General features: G+C 50.6%; 1 protein-coding gene across 2 annotated transcripts in view; it reads right to left on the bottom strand.

Annotated features, from left to right (window-relative positions):
- Positions 1-16,724, bottom strand: part of ST14 (ST14 transmembrane serine protease matriptase) — a 52,381-nt gene extending 35,657 nt beyond the window's left edge. For both annotated transcript variants that reach the window (XM_005580180.5, XM_005580181.5), the window contains exon 1: positions 16,394-16,724. In XM_005580180.5, the coding sequence (XP_005580237.3) occupies positions 16,394-16,474 (81 nt within the window). In that variant the 5' untranslated portion in view covers positions 16,475-16,724. The remainder of the gene's footprint in view (positions 1-16,393) is intronic.
- Positions 16,725-18,803: the final 2,079 nt, after the last annotated feature.

The following is an 18,803-nucleotide window of genomic DNA, read 5'->3' as shown; positions in this document are numbered from 1 at the left end:
TGCAATCGAGCCTGGGCAAGAAAGAGTGACTCCAGGCCAGGCGTGGTGGCTCATGCTTGTAATCCCACCAGCACTTTAGGAGGCTGAGGCGGGCAGATCACCTGAGGTCAGGAGTTTGAGACCAGTCTGACCAACATGGAGAAATCCCGTCTTTACTAAAAATACAAAAAATTAGCCAGGCGTGGTGGCACATGCCTGTAATCCCAGTTACTCAGGAGGCTGAGGTAGGAGAATCACTTGAACCCAGGAGGCGGAGGTTGCGATGAGCCGAGATTGCACCATTGCACTCCAATCTGGGCAACAAGAACAAAACTCCATCTCAAAAACAAACAAAAAATAAATAAAGAGAGAGAGAGAAAGAAAAGAAAAGAAAGAGTGAGATTCCATATCAAAAAAAAAAAAAAATCAGCCAAGATGTGTTCTAGCCCTCTGGGACTGGATCACACCAGCCTGGAGATCTGTCCACCCATACTCAGACCCAACAAAATCTGGAGACAGACGTGAAAAAAATCTAACACAGGGACAAAGGAATCCAAGAAAATCAGCGATCTTAGGGACGGTATGTGACAGATATAATGAATTTGCCATTCCGCTTGAAATTCCAGCCGTAAATGAAATGCAGAGAACACTTCTGTTAGGAGCACCACCTAATCTGCAGTCCTCCTACATGAATGCTCTCTCGGCATGCAGAGTCATGCAAGATACACTAGACCCGTAATTATCAGGAACCCATAAGGTAACATTTATGGCAAACTTGAAAAACGTATCAAGAGAAAGGGGATAGGAAAAAGGGTTAATGAACCAGTCCGGGGAGAGCCACAAAGACAAAAAGAAATCTGGGCTTGGCTAGGTTAGCTGTTTCATCAGTCTCTCAGGGAAGAGTCTGTAACGTGGGCAGAGCCTTTGGCAGTGGACGTTGGGTGCTTATCACCAGTGACAGCAGAGGGTGAACTGCCAAAGTCCTGCTCTTTTTATGACCACAGAGTCCTCTGGTGAGGACTGACAGTGGAAGAGTATGCTTGTCTGTTTGGATGCAGTCTTTAAATTTATCAAGCAAAACACCTTGTCCTTGTTGGCAAAGTGCCCTATGAAATGTAAGATGGAGTCTTTTTCTAAGATGGAGTTATTTGTGTCAAGGGTGTGGGCTGCCACCCACACCCCCACCCCACACCCACACACCCCACCTCCAGGAGAAGCAGAAGAGGGCCCAGGAGAGCAACACTGGATTTGGAGTCAGATAGATTTGGGTTCAAAATTCAGCTCTGCCACACTTTCAGCTCTCTGGGTTTTTGAAAAATTATCCTCCTTTAACCCTTTTTTCATCTGAAAATGAAGCCGAGCTGCTGTAAGAATTAGACGTGATATTGAAAACACCTACGTGGCACAAAGACGTCCAAAAATAATGAGTGTATTTGCTATGGCCACTACCTCCTTCTCCAGGCCGTGGGCCCCAGGGAGGAGGGAGGGACAATCCCTTGGGAGCCCTCAGAGGCGGAAGAGCAGCTCCTGGGGCTGCAGCCATGGGCAGACTCCCTCCGCCTGCCGCTGTGGGTCTGTCCGTGGTTTTGGATCCCTAACTTGTCCTAAGGAATGATCCAGAGGCCCTTTGTGTCCTGCTCCTGCTTCAAGCTAACTGTTTCATTATTTTCAGGCTGTGCAAAAAAAGTATTTGAAACAAGGTTTTCATTGTTTTAAAAAAAGTTTTTGGAAACTACTAGAAGCTTGATGTGTAAGCTGAGGCCCAGAGCATGCTGCAAGCTGGCCAGCACTCTCTGGCCTTGTGGGGTAAACCACCCATGGGTGCAAGTGGATAGGGACACCCTGGCTGGCCTTATTCTCTCTCCCAGAGAGAGTGGACAGAAGGGCTGCAAGGAAGCAGACGGCAGTGGAGCTCTGCTGGAACCATGGCTCAGGGCAGAGTGACAAGGGCAGGCAGATGTGGACCAGCCAAGGATGGGCTCCTGGGCTCCTGGAAAGGCCTGCCAGGTTGCTCCCCACTAAGGCCCAGTAGACTTGCGCTGTTAAGGTCTTTCATTCTTTTGTTGGGGGGGTGTCTGTTTGTTTTTTGTTTTGTTTTTTGTTTGTTATGTTTTTTGTTTGTTTTTGTTTTGTTTGTTTGTTTTGAGACAGAGTTTTGCTCTGTCGCCCAGTCTGGAGTGCAGTGGCACCATCTTAGCTCACCTCCGCCTCCCAGGTTCAAGCAATTCTCCTGCCTCAGCCTCCCGAGTAGCTGGGATTACAGGTGCCTGCCACCACGCCTGGCTAATTTTTGTATTTTTGTATTTTTAGTAGAGACAGGATTTCACCATTTGGCCAAGCTGGTCTTGAACTCCTGACCTCAGGTGATCTGCTCACCTCGACCTCCCAAAGTGCCGGGATTACAGGCGTGAGCCACCGCACCCAGCCTTTCATTTTGTTTTGAAGTTTGAATGGGAACTCCAGCTGTTCCACCAGACCAGAGGGAGGAATGGCGCTGCCTGGCTTTTGGCAGATGGGTGAACAGTGGGTGGAGACATTAAAATTAAAGGGAGACAGTAGGTAGGCCTCAGTCATTAGCAGGAATTAGCTAATTATGTTCTATTTGGAAGGCCATAAGTGGTTATTAACCCACTTTTAAGAGGGGAAAACTGAGGCACAGAGAAAAGTATTTGCCTCAGCGGCTCAGGGCTCTCCGTCCTGACCACTCACCGGGTTACACCAACCCTCCCCTGCACCAGCTCCCAGAAAGGAGAGGAGAGACTCGGGTCAGGCAGCCCTCACTGAAGCTGGTTCTTTGCCCTCCTACAGGGTCCCACTGCAGATGCGTGAGGCTTGTACAGAGCACCCTTGACATAAGTAACTCCATCTTAGAAAAAGACGTCATCTTATGTTTCACTTTGTCAACAGGGACAAGATGTTTTGCAAATAAATAAACACAGCATCCAACCAGACAAGGACATACACAAGCTTGCTCCTCCACTGTCCGTCCTCAGTAGAAGACTCTGTGGCCATAAAAAGAGGACAGCTGCGGCCGTGCGTGGTGGCTCACGCCTGTAATCCCAACACTTTGGGAGGCCGAGGCAGGTGGATCACGAGGTCAGGAGATCAAGACTATCCTGGCTAACACGGTGAAACCTGATCTCTACTAAATATACAAAAAATTAGCCGGGTGTGGTGGTGGGCGCCTGGAGTCCCAGCTACTCGGGAGGCTGAGGCAGCAGAATGGTGTGGACCCGGGAGGTGGAGCTTGCAGTGAGCGGAGATCACCCCACTGCACTCCAGCCTGGGCGACAGAGCGAGACTCCGTCTCAAAAAGAAAAAAAAAGAGGAGAGCCAGGCGCAGTGGCTCATCCCTGGAATCCCAGCACTTTGGGAGGCTGAGGTGGGAGGATTGCTTGAGCCCAGGAGTTTGAGACAAGCCTGGGCAATGCAGTGAGACCCCATCTCTACAAAAAATTTTTTAAAAATTCGCTTAGCTGGCCGGGCGCGGTGGCTCAAGCCTGTAATCCCAGCACTTTGGGAGGCCGAGACAGGCGGATCATGAGGTCAGGAGATCGAGACCATCCTGGCTAATACGGTGAAACCCCGTCTCTACTAAAAAATACAAAAAACTAGCCGGGCGAAGTGGCGGGTGCCTGTAGTCCCAGCTACTCGGGAGGCTGAGGCAGGAGAAGGGCGTGAACCCGAGAGGAGGAGCTTGCAGTGAGCTGAGATCCGGCCACTGCACTCCAGCCTGGGTGACAGAGCAAGACTCCATCTCAAAAAAAAAAAAAAAAAAAATTCGCTTAGCATGGTGGCATAGCTACTCAGCAGGCTGAGGCGGGAGGATCACTTCAGCCTGGGATGTCAAGGCTGCAATGAGCTGTGATCACGCCACTGCACTCCAGCTTGGGCAACAGAGCAAGATCCTGTCTCAAAAAAAAAAAGGCAAACAAAAGAAACAAAAAACAAAACAAGAGAAAAGAGCAGGACGTCAGCAGCTTGAAATGGCTCTTAACTGACACCATCTTGCTGTCACTCGTGATAAGCACCTAGCGTCTGCCAGCGAAGGCTCTGCTGACATCAGAAACTCTTCCCCATGAAACCGACGGACTGCCCAGGTCAGAGCAGGAGGGTCTTTTTGTCTTCATAGCTCTCCCTGGACTGGTTCATTAACCCTTTTTCCTAACCCTTTCTCTTGATGGTAAATGTTACTTTGATGTGGGATGTTTAATCTAGACATTTATATATTGATTATATGATTAAGTATGGCCTGCAACGTTGACTGACTTGTGGAGTGTCTTGAGCCTGTGTGCCCGAGGCTCTGACTCCTGAGCGAACAGGAAGTACTAAGGAGAATTGTGTCTTTGGGAACTCCATGTGGCTAGTGGTTTTTATGACTGAAATTGCATCAATAAAAGGCTGACCTTGTGGAAAGACACAAACGTGCAGGGACCTGATTATCCTTGACCTTGCACCACCCACGAGACCCCCCTAATATTGCAGAAAAGCGAACTGAAGCCCAGAGAGATCATGCTCTGCAGATCCAGCAAGCCCGCGTCTGAGTATTTATCCAAAGGAAGGAACTGAAACCAGGATCTGAAGAGACAGCTGCATCTGATGCTCACTGCAGCACCGTTCACAGAGGCCAAGATGTGGGAACAACCTAAGCGTTCCTTAGCCAATGAATGGATACACAAAAGGTGGTCCATACATTCAATAAGAGATCTTGTAATAAGTGTTCTTATCACAAAATAATAATAACCATTATAAATAAGTAGAATAATAGATAAAGGGGGCAGGAGGAAACTTTGAAAGGTGATGGATATTTTGCAGCCTAACTTATGGTGATGTTGTCACTGGTGTTTCCGCACGTCCACACTCATCAGGTTGTACACATTAAATAGAAACAAAAGAAATAAAAAACAAAACGAGAAAAGAGCAGGACGTCAGTAGCTTGAAACAGCTCTTAATTGACACTATCTTGCTGTCATTCGTGATAAGCACAACAGTGGTATCATCTGCGGATCTTATTCAGACTTCCCGTTTCACTGCTACTTATGTGAATATTAAATTCCATTCTATGTCATTGCTAGCACAGGCCGCTGTCTCTAACATCACAAAGAGGTACAGCTTTTTGTATATCAATCATACCTCAATAAAGTAGTCTAAATCAATAAATACAGTGTTGATTTAAAAAAAAAAGGAACACTGCAAATGGGCCCAAGAGATGGTCCCCTGCTGTGCCCATCCCTGTATATGGGTTGTCACTCCTTCCACATTGGTCCAAGGGCACTGGCTCCCCCAACTCTCACCTTGGCTCTAGCCAGGAGGGTCCCCAAGCCTGTTAGGAACCAAGAGGTTCCTAGGCAGACGCATCTGCCTGCTCAGAATGGCTGGGCTCCCCTACCGCCTACCGAACCCTGCCTGCCCTCGAGCACACAGGCCAAAGCTGAGTCTCACCAAGAATCCTCCCAGGACCACAACAAGCCATGGTACTTTCTCCCTGGAGCCTCACCTCTTCCCCAGCCTGCACCATGCTGGGTGGACCAGGAAGTCCTGGCTGGTCACAGTGCCCCGGTTTCCTTTTCCTACTGCCTCGCTCCCTCCCCTTCCACCCTCGACCTTGCCCAGAGTTAGCACTTGATTGATTAACCGATGGATTGATGGAAGGTCTTCTCTTCTCACAGCCAGACTTAGGCAGCCTCCCCAGGGAAGGCTGGAATAACCCACCAGTTGCCATGTGCCCTCCACCAAGAAGGGGAGAAAATACTCAGTCCACATCTCAGGGCTCTGCTGACAGTCCCCCAGGCTCTCTGGGCTCAGACCTGGCCTGGCCACCCACTGTCCTCAGGCCCCATTTAAGGTTGGACTTTGCTGGATCTCTCCTGGTCCTCAGTTCAGTGTGTCGCCCTCAAAATACACACACCAGGACATAACCTCTTTTGCCAATTCTAGCCAGAGAATTCCATCTCTGCCTCTCCAATTCCACCAAGTTTGCACCAGCCCTCTCCTTATGTGCCAAAGACCTACTTCCCGGCCCAGCTGCCCCACCTTCCTCCTGCCCCAAGTCACCGGACTCACAGCAGAAGCATCTGCCTGCAGCGGGACAACCATGCAGATCCCCCAAAACCCAACAAAAGAAACAAGAGGTGCAGCCAGCGCCTCATAACTTTTTTTCATTCATTTTCTTGACTTTTTATTAAATCCACATTCTGATTTCATGAGCGAGTGTGCCTTCTATTACTGACATTTTTACAGAGATACTTGTAGATTTCCATCCAGTTGTAGGAAATCATACTGAGATATTTGTGCAACTTGCCCAGTTTCTCCCAACAGTCACACCTCATAAACCTCTATCATAATACCACAACAGCAGGACCATCCGCGGATCTTATTCAGACCTCCCGTTTCACTGCTTCTCACATGAGTATTAAGTTCCATCTATGTCATCGCTAGCGTAGTCCCGTCTCTAGCATCACAGTCAACATTTTGAACAGCTCCAACACGAGGATGCCCATGGGCTTCTGTAACCACAGCCACCTCCCTCCTGTCCCCGACCCCTTCAGCTCCACAATCGCTAATCCATCCTCTACTACTAACATGCTGTCATTTCAAAAATTATGTTATATAGGCCGGGTGCAGTGGCTCACGCCTGTAATCCCAGCACTTTGGAAGGCCAAGGCGGGCGGATCACCTGAGGTCAGGATATCGAGACCAGCCTGGCCAACATGGCAAAACCCTGTCTCTACTAAAAATACAAAAATTAGCCGGGTGTGGTGGCGGGCGCCTGTAATCCCAGCTACTCGGGAGGCTGAGGCAGGAGAATCGCTTGAACCCAGAAGGTGGAGGTTGCAGTGAGCCGAGATTACACCACTGTACTCCAGCCTGGGACAGAGCAAGACTCCGTCTCTCAAAAAAAAAAAAAAAAATTATGTTATATAAATAAATAATATGGTATGTATGGGATTTTTTTTAACTGCACAAAATTCCCTGGAGGTCCTTCAAGTCGTTGCATCTATCAGCTTGTTCCTTTTCATTGCTGAGTCATATTTCATGGCATGGAGGTGCCAGGTCTGTTTCTGCCTTGGTGGACCCAGGGATCTGCAGAAGCTAGCGGGAAAGACCCAAGCCCGCCTGCAGCCTCTAGAACTGGTTAGGTTCTAAAACACTCCTCCACGGCTACAAATCTGAGCACCTGTTTTGGGGAAAGGACCAACTGTGCAAATAGGGGGGCCCCGCCCCCAGGGGAGGGCACCAGGAGGTCTGTGTCCTCTCTTAGAACCAGACTCTGTCCTGGTGGAATAGGATACAAGCGAGGGGAGAACTGCTGGATCTACCCTTAAAACTGGATTCTCAGAGCTGGAACAGATTCTACAGGGCATGTCACCCACTTCTCATCCTCGCGGGACCATCCTTTTGGAAGAAACAGTGTTTTCCTTAGTACCAGCATTAGGAAGCTCTTCCTTCCACCAAGTGTGATCAGCACCGCCATCACCTCTGCACTAATTAGCACTGTAACAGAACCAGCCTAGTTCCCAGCTCAGGAGACGCTCCAGTGGAAGCTGTACCTCGGTGCTCGTGTGCTCGCTCAGTCTGCACCTCCTCTGGCTAAACATGCTCAACTCCTCTGATCATTCAAACAAAATGTTTTCTAAACCCTGGCCATCTGACTCAATCTCACCCTTAGTCATCTTCCCTTGAAGACACCATTTCCAGAATTCACCAGCATAACCCACAAGAGGTCTGACCAGCGTGGCCTCCACAGAGGCTGCCTGCCAATTACCTCCCTCATTCTGTTTGCTCTTTTTCCATTAATTGTCCAATAATGCGTTCAAGTAACACACCCAAACAATAAAACGATTAAAATAAGAAGAAGGAAAGAATGATATGTTCCCATGATGAAAGCTTATAAGGCAATCAAAAATAGTTTTTCGAAAAGTAGAGGCCGGGCGCGGTGGCTCACACCTGTAATCCCAGCACTTTGGGAGGCTGAGGTGGGTGGATCACGAGGTCAGGAGATCGAGACCATCCTGGCTAACACAGTGAAACCCCGTCTCTACTAAAACTACAAAAAAATTAGCCGGGCGTGGTGGCGGGTGCCTGTAGTCCCAGCTACTTGGGAGGCTGAGGCAGAAGAATGGCGTGAATCCGGGAAACGGAGCTTGCAGTGAGCTGAGATTGTGCCACTATACTCCAGCCTGGGCACTCCACCGCAAAAAAAAAAAAAAAGAAAAGTAGATAATGACATGGAAAAGCTATCTACGATAGAATGTTAAATGAAAAAAATAGGCTGGGCACAGTGGCTCATGCTTGCAATCCCAGCACTTTGGGAGCCCAAGGCAGGCAGATCACTTGAGGCCAGGAGTTCAAGACCAGCCTGGCCCATATGGTGAAACCCCCATCTCTAATAAAAACACAAAAATTAGCTGGGCGCGGTGGCACACACCTGTAATTTCAGCTACTTGGAAGGTTGAGGCAGGAGAATTGCTCGAACCCAGGAGGCAGAGGTTGCAGTGAGCCAAGATCGCTGCACTCCAGCCTGGGCGACAGAGCAAGACCCTATCTCAGAAAAAAAAAAATAGTCACTCCTGCCCTTCAAAACTCAGCTCAGGCATCTCCTTGGAGTAATTCTTGGAGATCCCTCCCCAACACCTCCCTCCCAGACTCATGTCTTTACTGCAGAGTGGAATTAATGATGACTCCATTTGGGGGAGAATAGGTGTGCACACAAACAGCAGAACACGCACACAAGGCTTGTGGGAGAATATAAACCAAACTATTTATAGAGGTTCTAAAATCTGGGAGAGGGAATTTCAGAGGAGTTTCACATTTTATACTGTACATTTCTATACTGTGTGACTTCAAAAAAGAAAAGCTTCCTAAATGTTGTAATGAGGAAAAAAATTTTTTTAGAAAACATGCAGAGGCAATACCAAATTGTTAAAATGTCTCTGTAGGGGTATTTGTGTCATTTTTATTTAAAAAAAAAAATTTTTTTTTTTTGAGACTGTCACTCTGTCATGCAGGCAGGAATGCAATGGCATGATCTCAGATCACTGCAACCTCTACCTCCCCGGTTCAAGTGATTCTCCTCTCTCAGCCTCCCGAGTAGCTGGGATTACAGGTGCCCACCATCATGCCTGGCTAATTTTTGAATTTTTAATGGAGATGGGGTTTCATCATGTTGGCCAGGCTAGTCTTGAACTCCTGACCTCAAGTGATCCACCTGCCTTGGCTGGTGGGATTACAGTGCTGATTACAGTGCTGAGATTACAAGTGCTGGGATTACAGGCGTGAACCACCATGCCCAGCCTCATTTTTAAGTTCTTACTACTTATCTGAGTTGGCCAAGTTTTCTTTGAATATGTATCTATTAGCCTTTTAATAATAATTTTTAAAGGTATAACCAAATAAAAACATGGGGGGAAGAAAACACACTTCAACTTTGGGCAGTGACACTTGCATGCCTGGTCTCTCCTGGGCTCGCTGTCAACTCAGAACTCTGGGTCTCGTGGTTTCTGCTCCGTGGTTGAGGGAGGTGGTTCGGTGAGCGAAGCGCTGACTCCTGACCCAGACAGAGGCGTTCTGCTCAGTGCAGCCTATCAGACAGGCTGTCCAGCTGCTCTGACTCATGATCAAGTCATACAAGGTACTGGCCTTTCCCTCCCAGCTGGTGTCATCTATGGAGCTGATAGGCAAAAGCCCCAAATCCTCATGTGAGCTGTTACTGAATGAGAAATGACACAGAACCCAGGAAGAGGTGAGAAGCAGCCTGAGGTCACCACCCAAAGTGATGTGGATTCAAGAACAGACTCCCCCTTAGTCACAGCCTTTCAATCAGACACAAGCCTACCAGACCTTCGATCCTCCAGCACCCAGTGCTCCATGCCCAGCAGACAGGAGGCCAATAAAACCCCCTGTCCAGGATACAAGTGGTGTGTGCACAATGACCAACTAGATACATTGAACCACAGACAGTAAGGAGGGGAGAGAGGCGTGAAAAATGATTTGTTGGCATAGGTGGGTGAATTGGTTTTCATTTTAAAACTTCCACCATAATTTTTAATCAGATGTATAATACATAAAGCCACATCTAAGTAAAGCCTGTTGAAATCACGTCTCCAGCTGTGCTCCTGGTCCACCAGCTAAGGAACCTCATCAAAAGGGGAAACCAGACAAGTTGGTGTAGGATGTTGGTAGCGCACCAGCACTGGTACCAGGTGATCGCCACTTCCTTGTTATGTGCCCACAGCCCTCTGGTGAATAACGTGTTCTAGCAGTTTGCTGGGGATACGCAGCGTCACCATCATCTCAGGAACACAATTGTAACATGGCATCGTGGTGAGCTCCCAGGCTTTGAAGCTGCGCAGATCTAAGTTTGAATTCTTGCTCTACTTCTTACTGCCTTTACACAAACCCTTTCAGCCTCAGCATGCTCATCTGTGAACTGGGCATTTTTTTCCCACGTAGCTGTTGTGAGGATAAAGTGAGGTCATGAATTGAAGTGCAGATATTTAGTGAAAGGTAGAAATAACTGTCATCACATTCTTCTCCACCCTTTCACCATCGCCACCACCATCATCATCCCCACCACCACGTCAGCATCACCAGCGTGGGCCAAAAAGAGTCAAAGGATCCAAGATTTTGATCAGTTAGCCAACTATCACAGGATTCAGGGGAAAACCCCAAAATATTGCTAAGCCCAGGCAGAATAGGAAAATTCTGAAAATATGAGCATCTGAGACAGAATATTTAGCAGGGAGCTGTTTCTGGAAATATTCTTAACAAAGCAAAAAGGGCAACGACTGTCCACGAGCACTGAGCAAACCCCAAACGCACTCCTCACACTGCCAAGCAGGCCAGGCTAAGCACTCTGAGAATTCCGGAAGTTTCTATTCCCATGCTACCAAACGGTTTCTGTAATTTAGTCCCAGGCATCTCAGAAATATCCGGAGAAGAGAAATCCAGTTTCTTACCGAAATCTGATGAACTCCCAACCTTTAGTATTCCACCCCCTCCTGAGCCCGGTGGCATGACAGCCCTGTTCCCATGTCACAGCCCATATAGGATACAGCAGGGCCAGACTACCTGGGCTCCAATCCAGATTCCACCACTATTTTGCTCTGCGACCTCAGGCAAGTTACTTAGCCTCCCTGTGCTCCATTTTTCTCACCAATAAAAAGGTAATAACAATAAGGCTGGGCGGGGCGTGGTGGCTCACACCTGTAATCTCAGCACTTTGGGAGGCTGAGGCAGGCGGATCACCTGAGGTCAGGAGTTTGAGATCAGCCTGACCAACATGGAGAAACCCCATCTCTACTAAAAATACAAAATTAGTTGGGCATGGTGGCACATGCCTGTAATCCCAGCGGCTCGGTAGGCTGAGGCAGGAGAATCGCTTAAACCCAGGAGGCAGAGGTTTTGGTGAGCCAAGATCACACCACTGCGCTCCAGCCTGGGCAACAAGAGCGAAACTCCATCTCAAAACAATAATAATAATAATAATAATAAGGCTGGGTGTGGTGGCTCACACCTGTAGTTCCAGCACTTTGGGAGGCTGAGGTGGGCAGATTACTTGAGCCCAGGAGTTCAAGACCAACTTGGGCAATATAGCAAGACCCTGCCTCTATAAAAAATACAAAAATTAGTCAGGCGTGCTGGTGCCCACCTGTAGTCCCAGCTACTGAGGAAGCTTGAGCCCGGGAGGTCAAGGTGGCTGTGAGCCATGATTGCACGACTGCACTCCAGCCTGGGTGACAAAGGAAGACCCTGTCTAAAAAAAGGTAATAATAATAACACTTATCTCTGAGAGGGGTAATACTTGGTCTCAAAGACCAGTGAGACCACATCTTACTTCCCTTCAGCCATGCCTGACTCAGGACTAGGTACAAAGTTAGTTCAATGGAGCTTGGCAGGAAAAAAGACAAAGAGCAAGCCATGCTCAATAAATGCTAATGATTATTAGTATTCATGATGATTAGTATTCTAGACACTCTAGTAATCATTGCACAATATCAAAAGCAACATCATCTTCAGCACCTGGGCTCCCAGGGGGCTCTGTCACATTTCCCTTCCTCTTCCAAAGACAACTTCTCTTTCAAGAGAGACATGAGCCACCAACCTGGGCAGAATCACAGACCAGAGAAGGAACAGACATCAGGGAAGTTGAGGACCACAGTGTTCTGAAGGACAGAGGCCACTGGCCACAGCAGTAGGCAGTCTGGTAGTCTGGTTCCCAGTGAGCAGAGCGAGGGCCAGGTTGGGGGAGGGAGCTGTAACTGATTCTCCTTCCGCAGCCCGTGACAATGTGGTATCAGGCCAGCAAGCCGGCTCTGAGCAGATCCACCCTCTGACCATTTCCACTGGGAGCAGGTGAAGGCAGCCATCACGCTAGGCACATCTTCTCCTCTTTCTCAGTTATCCCAACTCCTAAACGAGGAATTTCTAGGTGTTCCCAGGACCAAGGCAGAGGGAAAGGTCCAGAAAGCCCCCCGGGAGAAGGCAGACTTCCGGTCCACTCCAGCAGCTGAAGCCCCACCTACGGGACAATCTTAGCTTCCTGCTGCTTTCTGCCTTCCCAACCCTCTCCCTCACCCACTACACACACCTGCCCAGTTCATGCTCTAGAGAACAAAAGAGGCAGTTCTCTAAAGTTTTATGTGGGCACAGTGGCTCACGCCTGTAACCCCAACTACTTAGAAGTCTGCGACAAGGAGGATCAATCGCCTGAGCCCAAGAGTTTAAGTCCAGCCTGGGCAACATAGCAAGACTCCCATCTCTAAAAAACAAAACAAAATAAAAGTTTAATTTTCTATGGTGGGAGGGGCAGGGGATGAGAGGGAGAAAGGGATATGCAGCTGGCACACATTTTCTTTTCATAGAAAGATCTTTCTCCTAGAAGCTGGGTAAAGTAGGGGAATGAAAACCAGAAGGTCGGCCGGGCATGGTGGCTCACGCCTGTAATCCCAGCATTTTGGGAGGCTGAGGCAGGCAGATCACCTGAGGTCAGGAGTTCGAGACCAGCCTCAACATGGAGAAACCCCATCTCTACTAAAAATACAAAATTAGCCGGGCGCGATGGTGCATGCCTGTAATCCCAGCTACTCAGGAGGCTGAGGCAGGAGAATTGCTTGAACCTCGGAGGCAGAGGTTGCAGTGAGCTGAGATTGCGCCATTGCACTCCAGCCTGGGCAACAAGAGTGAAACTCCGTCTCAAAAAAAAAAAAAAGAAAACCAGAAGGTCTTAGGAAGAGGCCTCTGTTGCTGGCGAGTAGTTCCTTGAACCTTTGGGGCATTTCCCTGTGTTTGGCAGGGCAGGATGGCTCCTCTGTGAGGTCAAGGCCCCACTGACAACCTGGGTTCTCAGCCTCTCGACAGGCGTCCTACTGATACTATATAATTTTCTTATTTGTCTCAAGTCTCTTTCAACTAGAAAACTCAAGCTGCATCATTTGAACACCACACTGCAACTTACAAAGGGCTTTCATGTAAAGTACCCCACTTAATCCTTTCAACAAACCTGGAATATATATGTCATTCCCATTTTATAGCCACAGAAACCAAGCCTTAGAGATACTGGGTAACATCTCTGAGATCACGTGGCTAGACAAGGTGGCCCCGGGTCTTGGCTGCCTGTTACCTCCTGCCACCACATCACAGATGCCTGCAGTCCCAATTTGCTGACCTGGCCCTTCCAGCTTGTGTTAGAGAGATGCTATGTGCTCACCGAGGGCATATCGAGAAGCTAGTACTCAGGAGTCAGAATTTAGTTCCTGTATCCCACACTACCTTGTGTGGTCCCAAGGATGGGGGCTATGAGTCTAGGGTCTTCCTCACTGCTATTTCCCAGCACCTGGCACAGATTCAGTCAGTGGGTTACCTAGCAGATATTGTTATGTGAATGAATGCCTGAATGATTGACCAGTTAACAAGCAGATGACTCTGAATAGCCAGAGTTGTACACCCTGGCCCCTAGACATCTGATTTTGACCACACAACATCCGATCTTCCAACCCTGGTCTCTGATGCTTAAGGGATGCTGAGTCTTACCTAGGGCAATCGTGATCTGAGAAGGAACCAGTGGATGTTAAGTAGTCACCATCAAATACTCAACAGGAATCAAGATCCTCAGGGAGGCAGGCTTCCTGGTTCTCGTTAATGGCCATAAGAAGTGGCATCTGTGCCTCTGCTTGCTCCCAGGCAGGGCTCACACTATCTCCAGATGCAGTAATGTGCATCACGGCTCTGAAGGTCATGCAGAACACTTGATGGGGACAGCAGGAGTGGGGTAGAGGCCACGCCATCAGCCTTGGGAAGGAGACAGCCAGATACAAATACCACCGAACAAGGGTGCAGGGATGGATGCAGCTGAGGACAAGGAACTCCGAAATAACAGCACCCTGTGGGCCAGGCTCTGCTGACCCAGATAGCAAACCCAGGGGCAGCAGCCACACCTCCCAGCCAGGGATGGAGATCCTAGCTGCAAACACATACTACAAGGTGATCCCAGGGACTGGGATTTCTGGTGAGGCCAGGGGTGGGAGGAATCTGTAAGACGGAAATGAGCTTCAGCCAATTTCCTCTGGACACTCTGCCTCGCAGCTAACTTTGGCATTCATCTCTTAGCTTCGCTCTCAAGACTGGATGTTCTTTAAAGGAAACAACCACATCTTACTGGTCTCTGAGAGCCGTCCCTTCACCTGTGCCTGGCCCAGGACTAGGTACCAAGTTAGTGCAATAAAGCTCGGCAGGAGAAAAGACAAAGAGCAAGCCACAAGAAGGAAAATGGCAGAGAGGGGAGGGACAGCCCAAGGGTGCAGAGAGCAAATGAGCTTCGCAGAGGAGGAAATGAGCAGGGATGGGGGAAACTAAAGCCAGGGCTTGCAAGTGACAAGAGAAATCCACTGAATGTGGGATCCTGGGGGTGAGTGGAAGGTGAGCCCCAGCCTGGCCACTTGTCCGGGTGGTGAGATGGCTCAGAGAGAAGGCTGGGCCACACGACCAGGAAGACCCTGCTTTCCCCATGTGGGCAGGAGAGTCCTAGAAAGGGAAGGGTGGCAGCACGGGACTGCCCTGAAATAACAAATTCCAAGCAGCAAGCTCTCTACTGAGGAGGCAGGGAGCCTAGAGCCCCAAGCAGGCAATTAGCAAGGACTCACAAACATAGCAATTACAGCAAGGAAGAGAAGGTGAATCTGCCTCACAGCAGGGCACAGGCACAGCCAGGGGAAGGGCCCAAGTCTTCTGGTCCACTGGAAGCTTTCTTCCTTGTTGAGGGTGAAAAGTGGAGAAAATAGCAGAGCCCAGCCCCGGGTCCTATCTGTGGTGCAGGCAGCGTCCAAAGCCCCAGCGTCTGATTTTCTGCAAGCTCCCTGGGTCGAGATGCTGCTCGGACAAAAGGAATTGATCTGAGACAGCACCAAAATCAGGCCTGACTCAGGGAGCAACGGCGGAGGTGTGGAGGCCAGGGGCACCCGGAAGGAGGGGAGAAGGTGAGGGTTAGCAGGGCAGGGAGGCCATCATTTCCAGAGGAGCAAACCCCCTCTGCCAAACAGCCCCTGCCTCTCAGCGCCGCCCTGACCTGGTATGCCCTGGCCTTCCAGAAAACCTGCGGATCTGCGTGGGACAGGGAGGGTAGAGACCTGGCTGCTGTTCCCGCCCGGGCACTACCACCTAGGTGGGTCCATCAGTGAAGAGACTAGCAACCCATCCCAACTCCACACAGGAACATGTAATCTTTCTGAGATCTTTCAATAGGTCTTTCATTGTTCTTTCTGCCAAAGAAGAGCTTCCTGTTTCCGTACCTTGCAAAAAGCTCAAGACACGTTTGTGTTCCCACATCCCTTCCCATACAGCCGCCTTCCCAAAGGGCTCCATCCCCTCTCGCGAAGCCCAGGCAAGCCCGACTCTGGAGTTCCTAGCTCCAGCCCCTGAGTTAGGCAAAGCCCTGCCTCCCAGTTGTCTTCTGCGAGGTGCCAAAGTGCCTTTTGACGGGGAAGGAGAGAAACAAAACAAATTTTCTGCAGAGGCCAAGGATGGCTGAGACTCCAAACTCCCCTGAAACTTCACTTCCGCCCAAATAACCCCACTCCGAGCCCCTGGTTTCTTCCAGATGTTCACTAACAGCGCGAGAGTCATGGAGGGGCCGAGACGCGGCCCCTTTTTTCACCTCAGGGAAAGGACCGAGGGCGCAGGAAGGCCCCGGGGCTTCCCGCCTCCCCCGGCGGGGCGCAGCCGGTCCGGTACCGAAGGTCCAGCCAGCCCCGCCCGCCCGCCCGCCCGCGGCCCGGCACCCGCTGAACAGGAAATTCCACCTGTGAGCCCAGCGCTTGGCCACCGACCCACACGCCAGAGGAGCCGGCCGAGCCCAGCGCCGCTGCAGGGTCGGGCGGGCGGAGCTTCCCCGCGCCCCGCGTCCCCGGCCGGCGCTCACCTCGTGCCGCGAGCTGTACTTGAGTCCCGCGCCGAAGTCCTTCGGGCCCCCTCCGCCCTTGCGGGCCTGATGGCTCCCCATGGTCCCCGAGGCCGGTGGCGGGTCTCAGAGGCGTCGTCCCTGCCGGCGGCCGGCTCCCATGGCCCGCGGGGCGCGGGGCGCGGGGCGCGCGGCGCGGGGCGCGGGGCGCGGGGCGCGGGGCGCGGGGCGCGGGGCGCGGGGCGGCGGAGTTCCGGGCAGGCCCAGCGCGCCCGGCCGGCGGCGGTGCTCTCGCTCTGACGCGCTCTCTCTTCCTCTTCCTCTCGCTCCGGCTGCAGCTCCGCTCTCACTCTCCGGCCCGGCCGGCGCAGGTAGTTTCAGGGTGTGGCCTCGGCCCGCCCAGCCCGCCGCGCTCGCCTGCGCACCTGCCCGGCTCACCTGCCCGCCCCCGCTGGCCCTGGGGGAGGCTCCTCCCCTCGGCTCTGGTCCTGAAGGTGAGGGAGCCTCCCTCGGTGGTGGTCGCTAAGGCCCTCACCATCACCACGACAGCGTTCACCCACCCCTCCGGCCCTCGCAGGGGCCCTGCCCCGGGAGGGCAGCCCTTTATCCACCTCCTTGATGCCAACCATGATTTCCCTCCTCCCTCATGCGCCTCCGGTCTCTCCCCTTCACCTTGCTCGCTTTGCTAGAGGACTAAATCTCATTTATGAACCCCCCAAAACCAAACAGAAACCAGAACCGCCCCTGGCCCAGCCTCGCCGTCAGCCACGCAGCCTCCTGTTCTCCAGGCGGGAGGCGCTTGCTGGCGCCTGGGGAGGCCCAGTGACATGAGCTGCTCCACCAGATGCCCTCTGAGCCGTCCCAATGCCCCTCGCCACTTGCAGCATCTGATGCTTCCTCAAATGCCCCCTTTCCCTGGATTCCCGTCCTACTTTCTAGTCCTAAATGTCATGATTCCCAAAGTTCTTCCTTCAGTTTCATCCCCTTCTTCTCTAGGCTTTTTCTCTTGGCAGCACGTCTCGTCTTATGGCTTCAGATAGGAAAACCTCCCTCCCAGCACAGACCCCACCAAGGAGTGCCAGTTCTGCCTTAGCGGTCGCCTGGGGACGTCTCCATTAATGTTCTACTGTATTCCATAGCCAGTGAACATTACCAAGCACATACTATGCGCTAAGCACTGTCCTGGGTACAGGGAAATAGGAGTGAACAAAATAAAAATCCCTGCTTTGAGATCAACAAGCCCCATCTTCCTTCCCTGACTTGCCCATTTTCCGCTGTTTTCTCTAATTCTAATGGCAGCATTCTCCCAGGCTCAAATCCTGGAATCATCTTTGATTCTCCACCTTGCTTACACCTCATATCCTATTAGTTCTAAATCTCGTCAGGACTCTGCTGGTAAGTATAGCTCTTTCTTTCCTGCGCATTTAGAAGACCCCTATGCAAGCCCTCAGAGCCCTTTGCCTGGGTTTGTGTAAGAAAGATCTCCTGCCTCTGGGCTGCCACCCTCTAATCTCTCCTACACATAGCAATCAGGTAAATCTGAAACCACAGCTCCTTTGTGACTTTCCGTGTCTCCCGGATCAAATCCAATCTCCTTAGCCTCGCTTCACACTCTGCCCTGTCCTCCCTTAACACCATGCCTCCCAGCATTCCTGTTTGGAGCCCCTCTCTCCAGTCAGGCTTTCTGACCTTGGCACCTTTCCTAAAGCTTTTCGTCCCCTGGAAGCTCTTCTCCTTCACACTCACCTCCGCATATTGGGTCGAAGTCACTGATGGGGTTTTTTAGTGTTGTTCATTGAGTGTTTTTAGCTCTCTGCCTTCTGGGCACAGGCCAGGGTGTTACTCTCTCTTCTCTGAAGTTAGGTTTGGCAGTATGGCTAGCGGTAACCAAGAAAATGTCCAGGGAGGGGACACACCACTTGTATATAGCAGCGTAAGGAGGCACTGGATAATTCCCTGCTCTCTTCTGAGATTAAACCTCTGTGACCTGTGACCCTAAGTGACCACAATGACATGCACTGGATATGCAGCATGAATGAGGCGTCAGTCAGCTTTGGGGATGTTAAGCCACCGAGAGTTGAGGGTTGTTTGTTATTGCTGCAAACCTCACGCATCCTGACTGATGTGCTACCTCCTCCCCAGGAGTTTCCTTCCCTCTCAACCAAAACTACCTCTGTTTGTACCTCTCTCGTGGAACTCACCACCATTTCATTTCATTTCATTTCATTTCATTTCATTTCATTTCATTTCATTTCATTCTGTCTGTGTCTTAGCTGTCTTTGCACCCTCAAAGCCTAGCACAATGACTAACACAATATATTGGGTCAACTTAATTGAAAGAAGAATTAATCTGCTGCCTTCCATCACATAAAGCGTTCCAAAGCTAAACAGAAAATATTTATAAAAGGCTGGGCACGGTGGCTCACACCTG

The sequence above is a fragment of the Macaca fascicularis genome, chromosome 14 (genome assembly GCF_037993035.2).
Source record: "Macaca fascicularis isolate 582-1 chromosome 14, T2T-MFA8v1.1".
In the NCBI taxonomy this organism is placed as follows: Eukaryota; Metazoa; Chordata; class Mammalia; order Primates; family Cercopithecidae; genus Macaca; species Macaca fascicularis.
The sequence above is the reverse complement of the archived record's forward strand: the minus strand, read 5'-3'. Positions and strand labels throughout refer to the sequence as shown.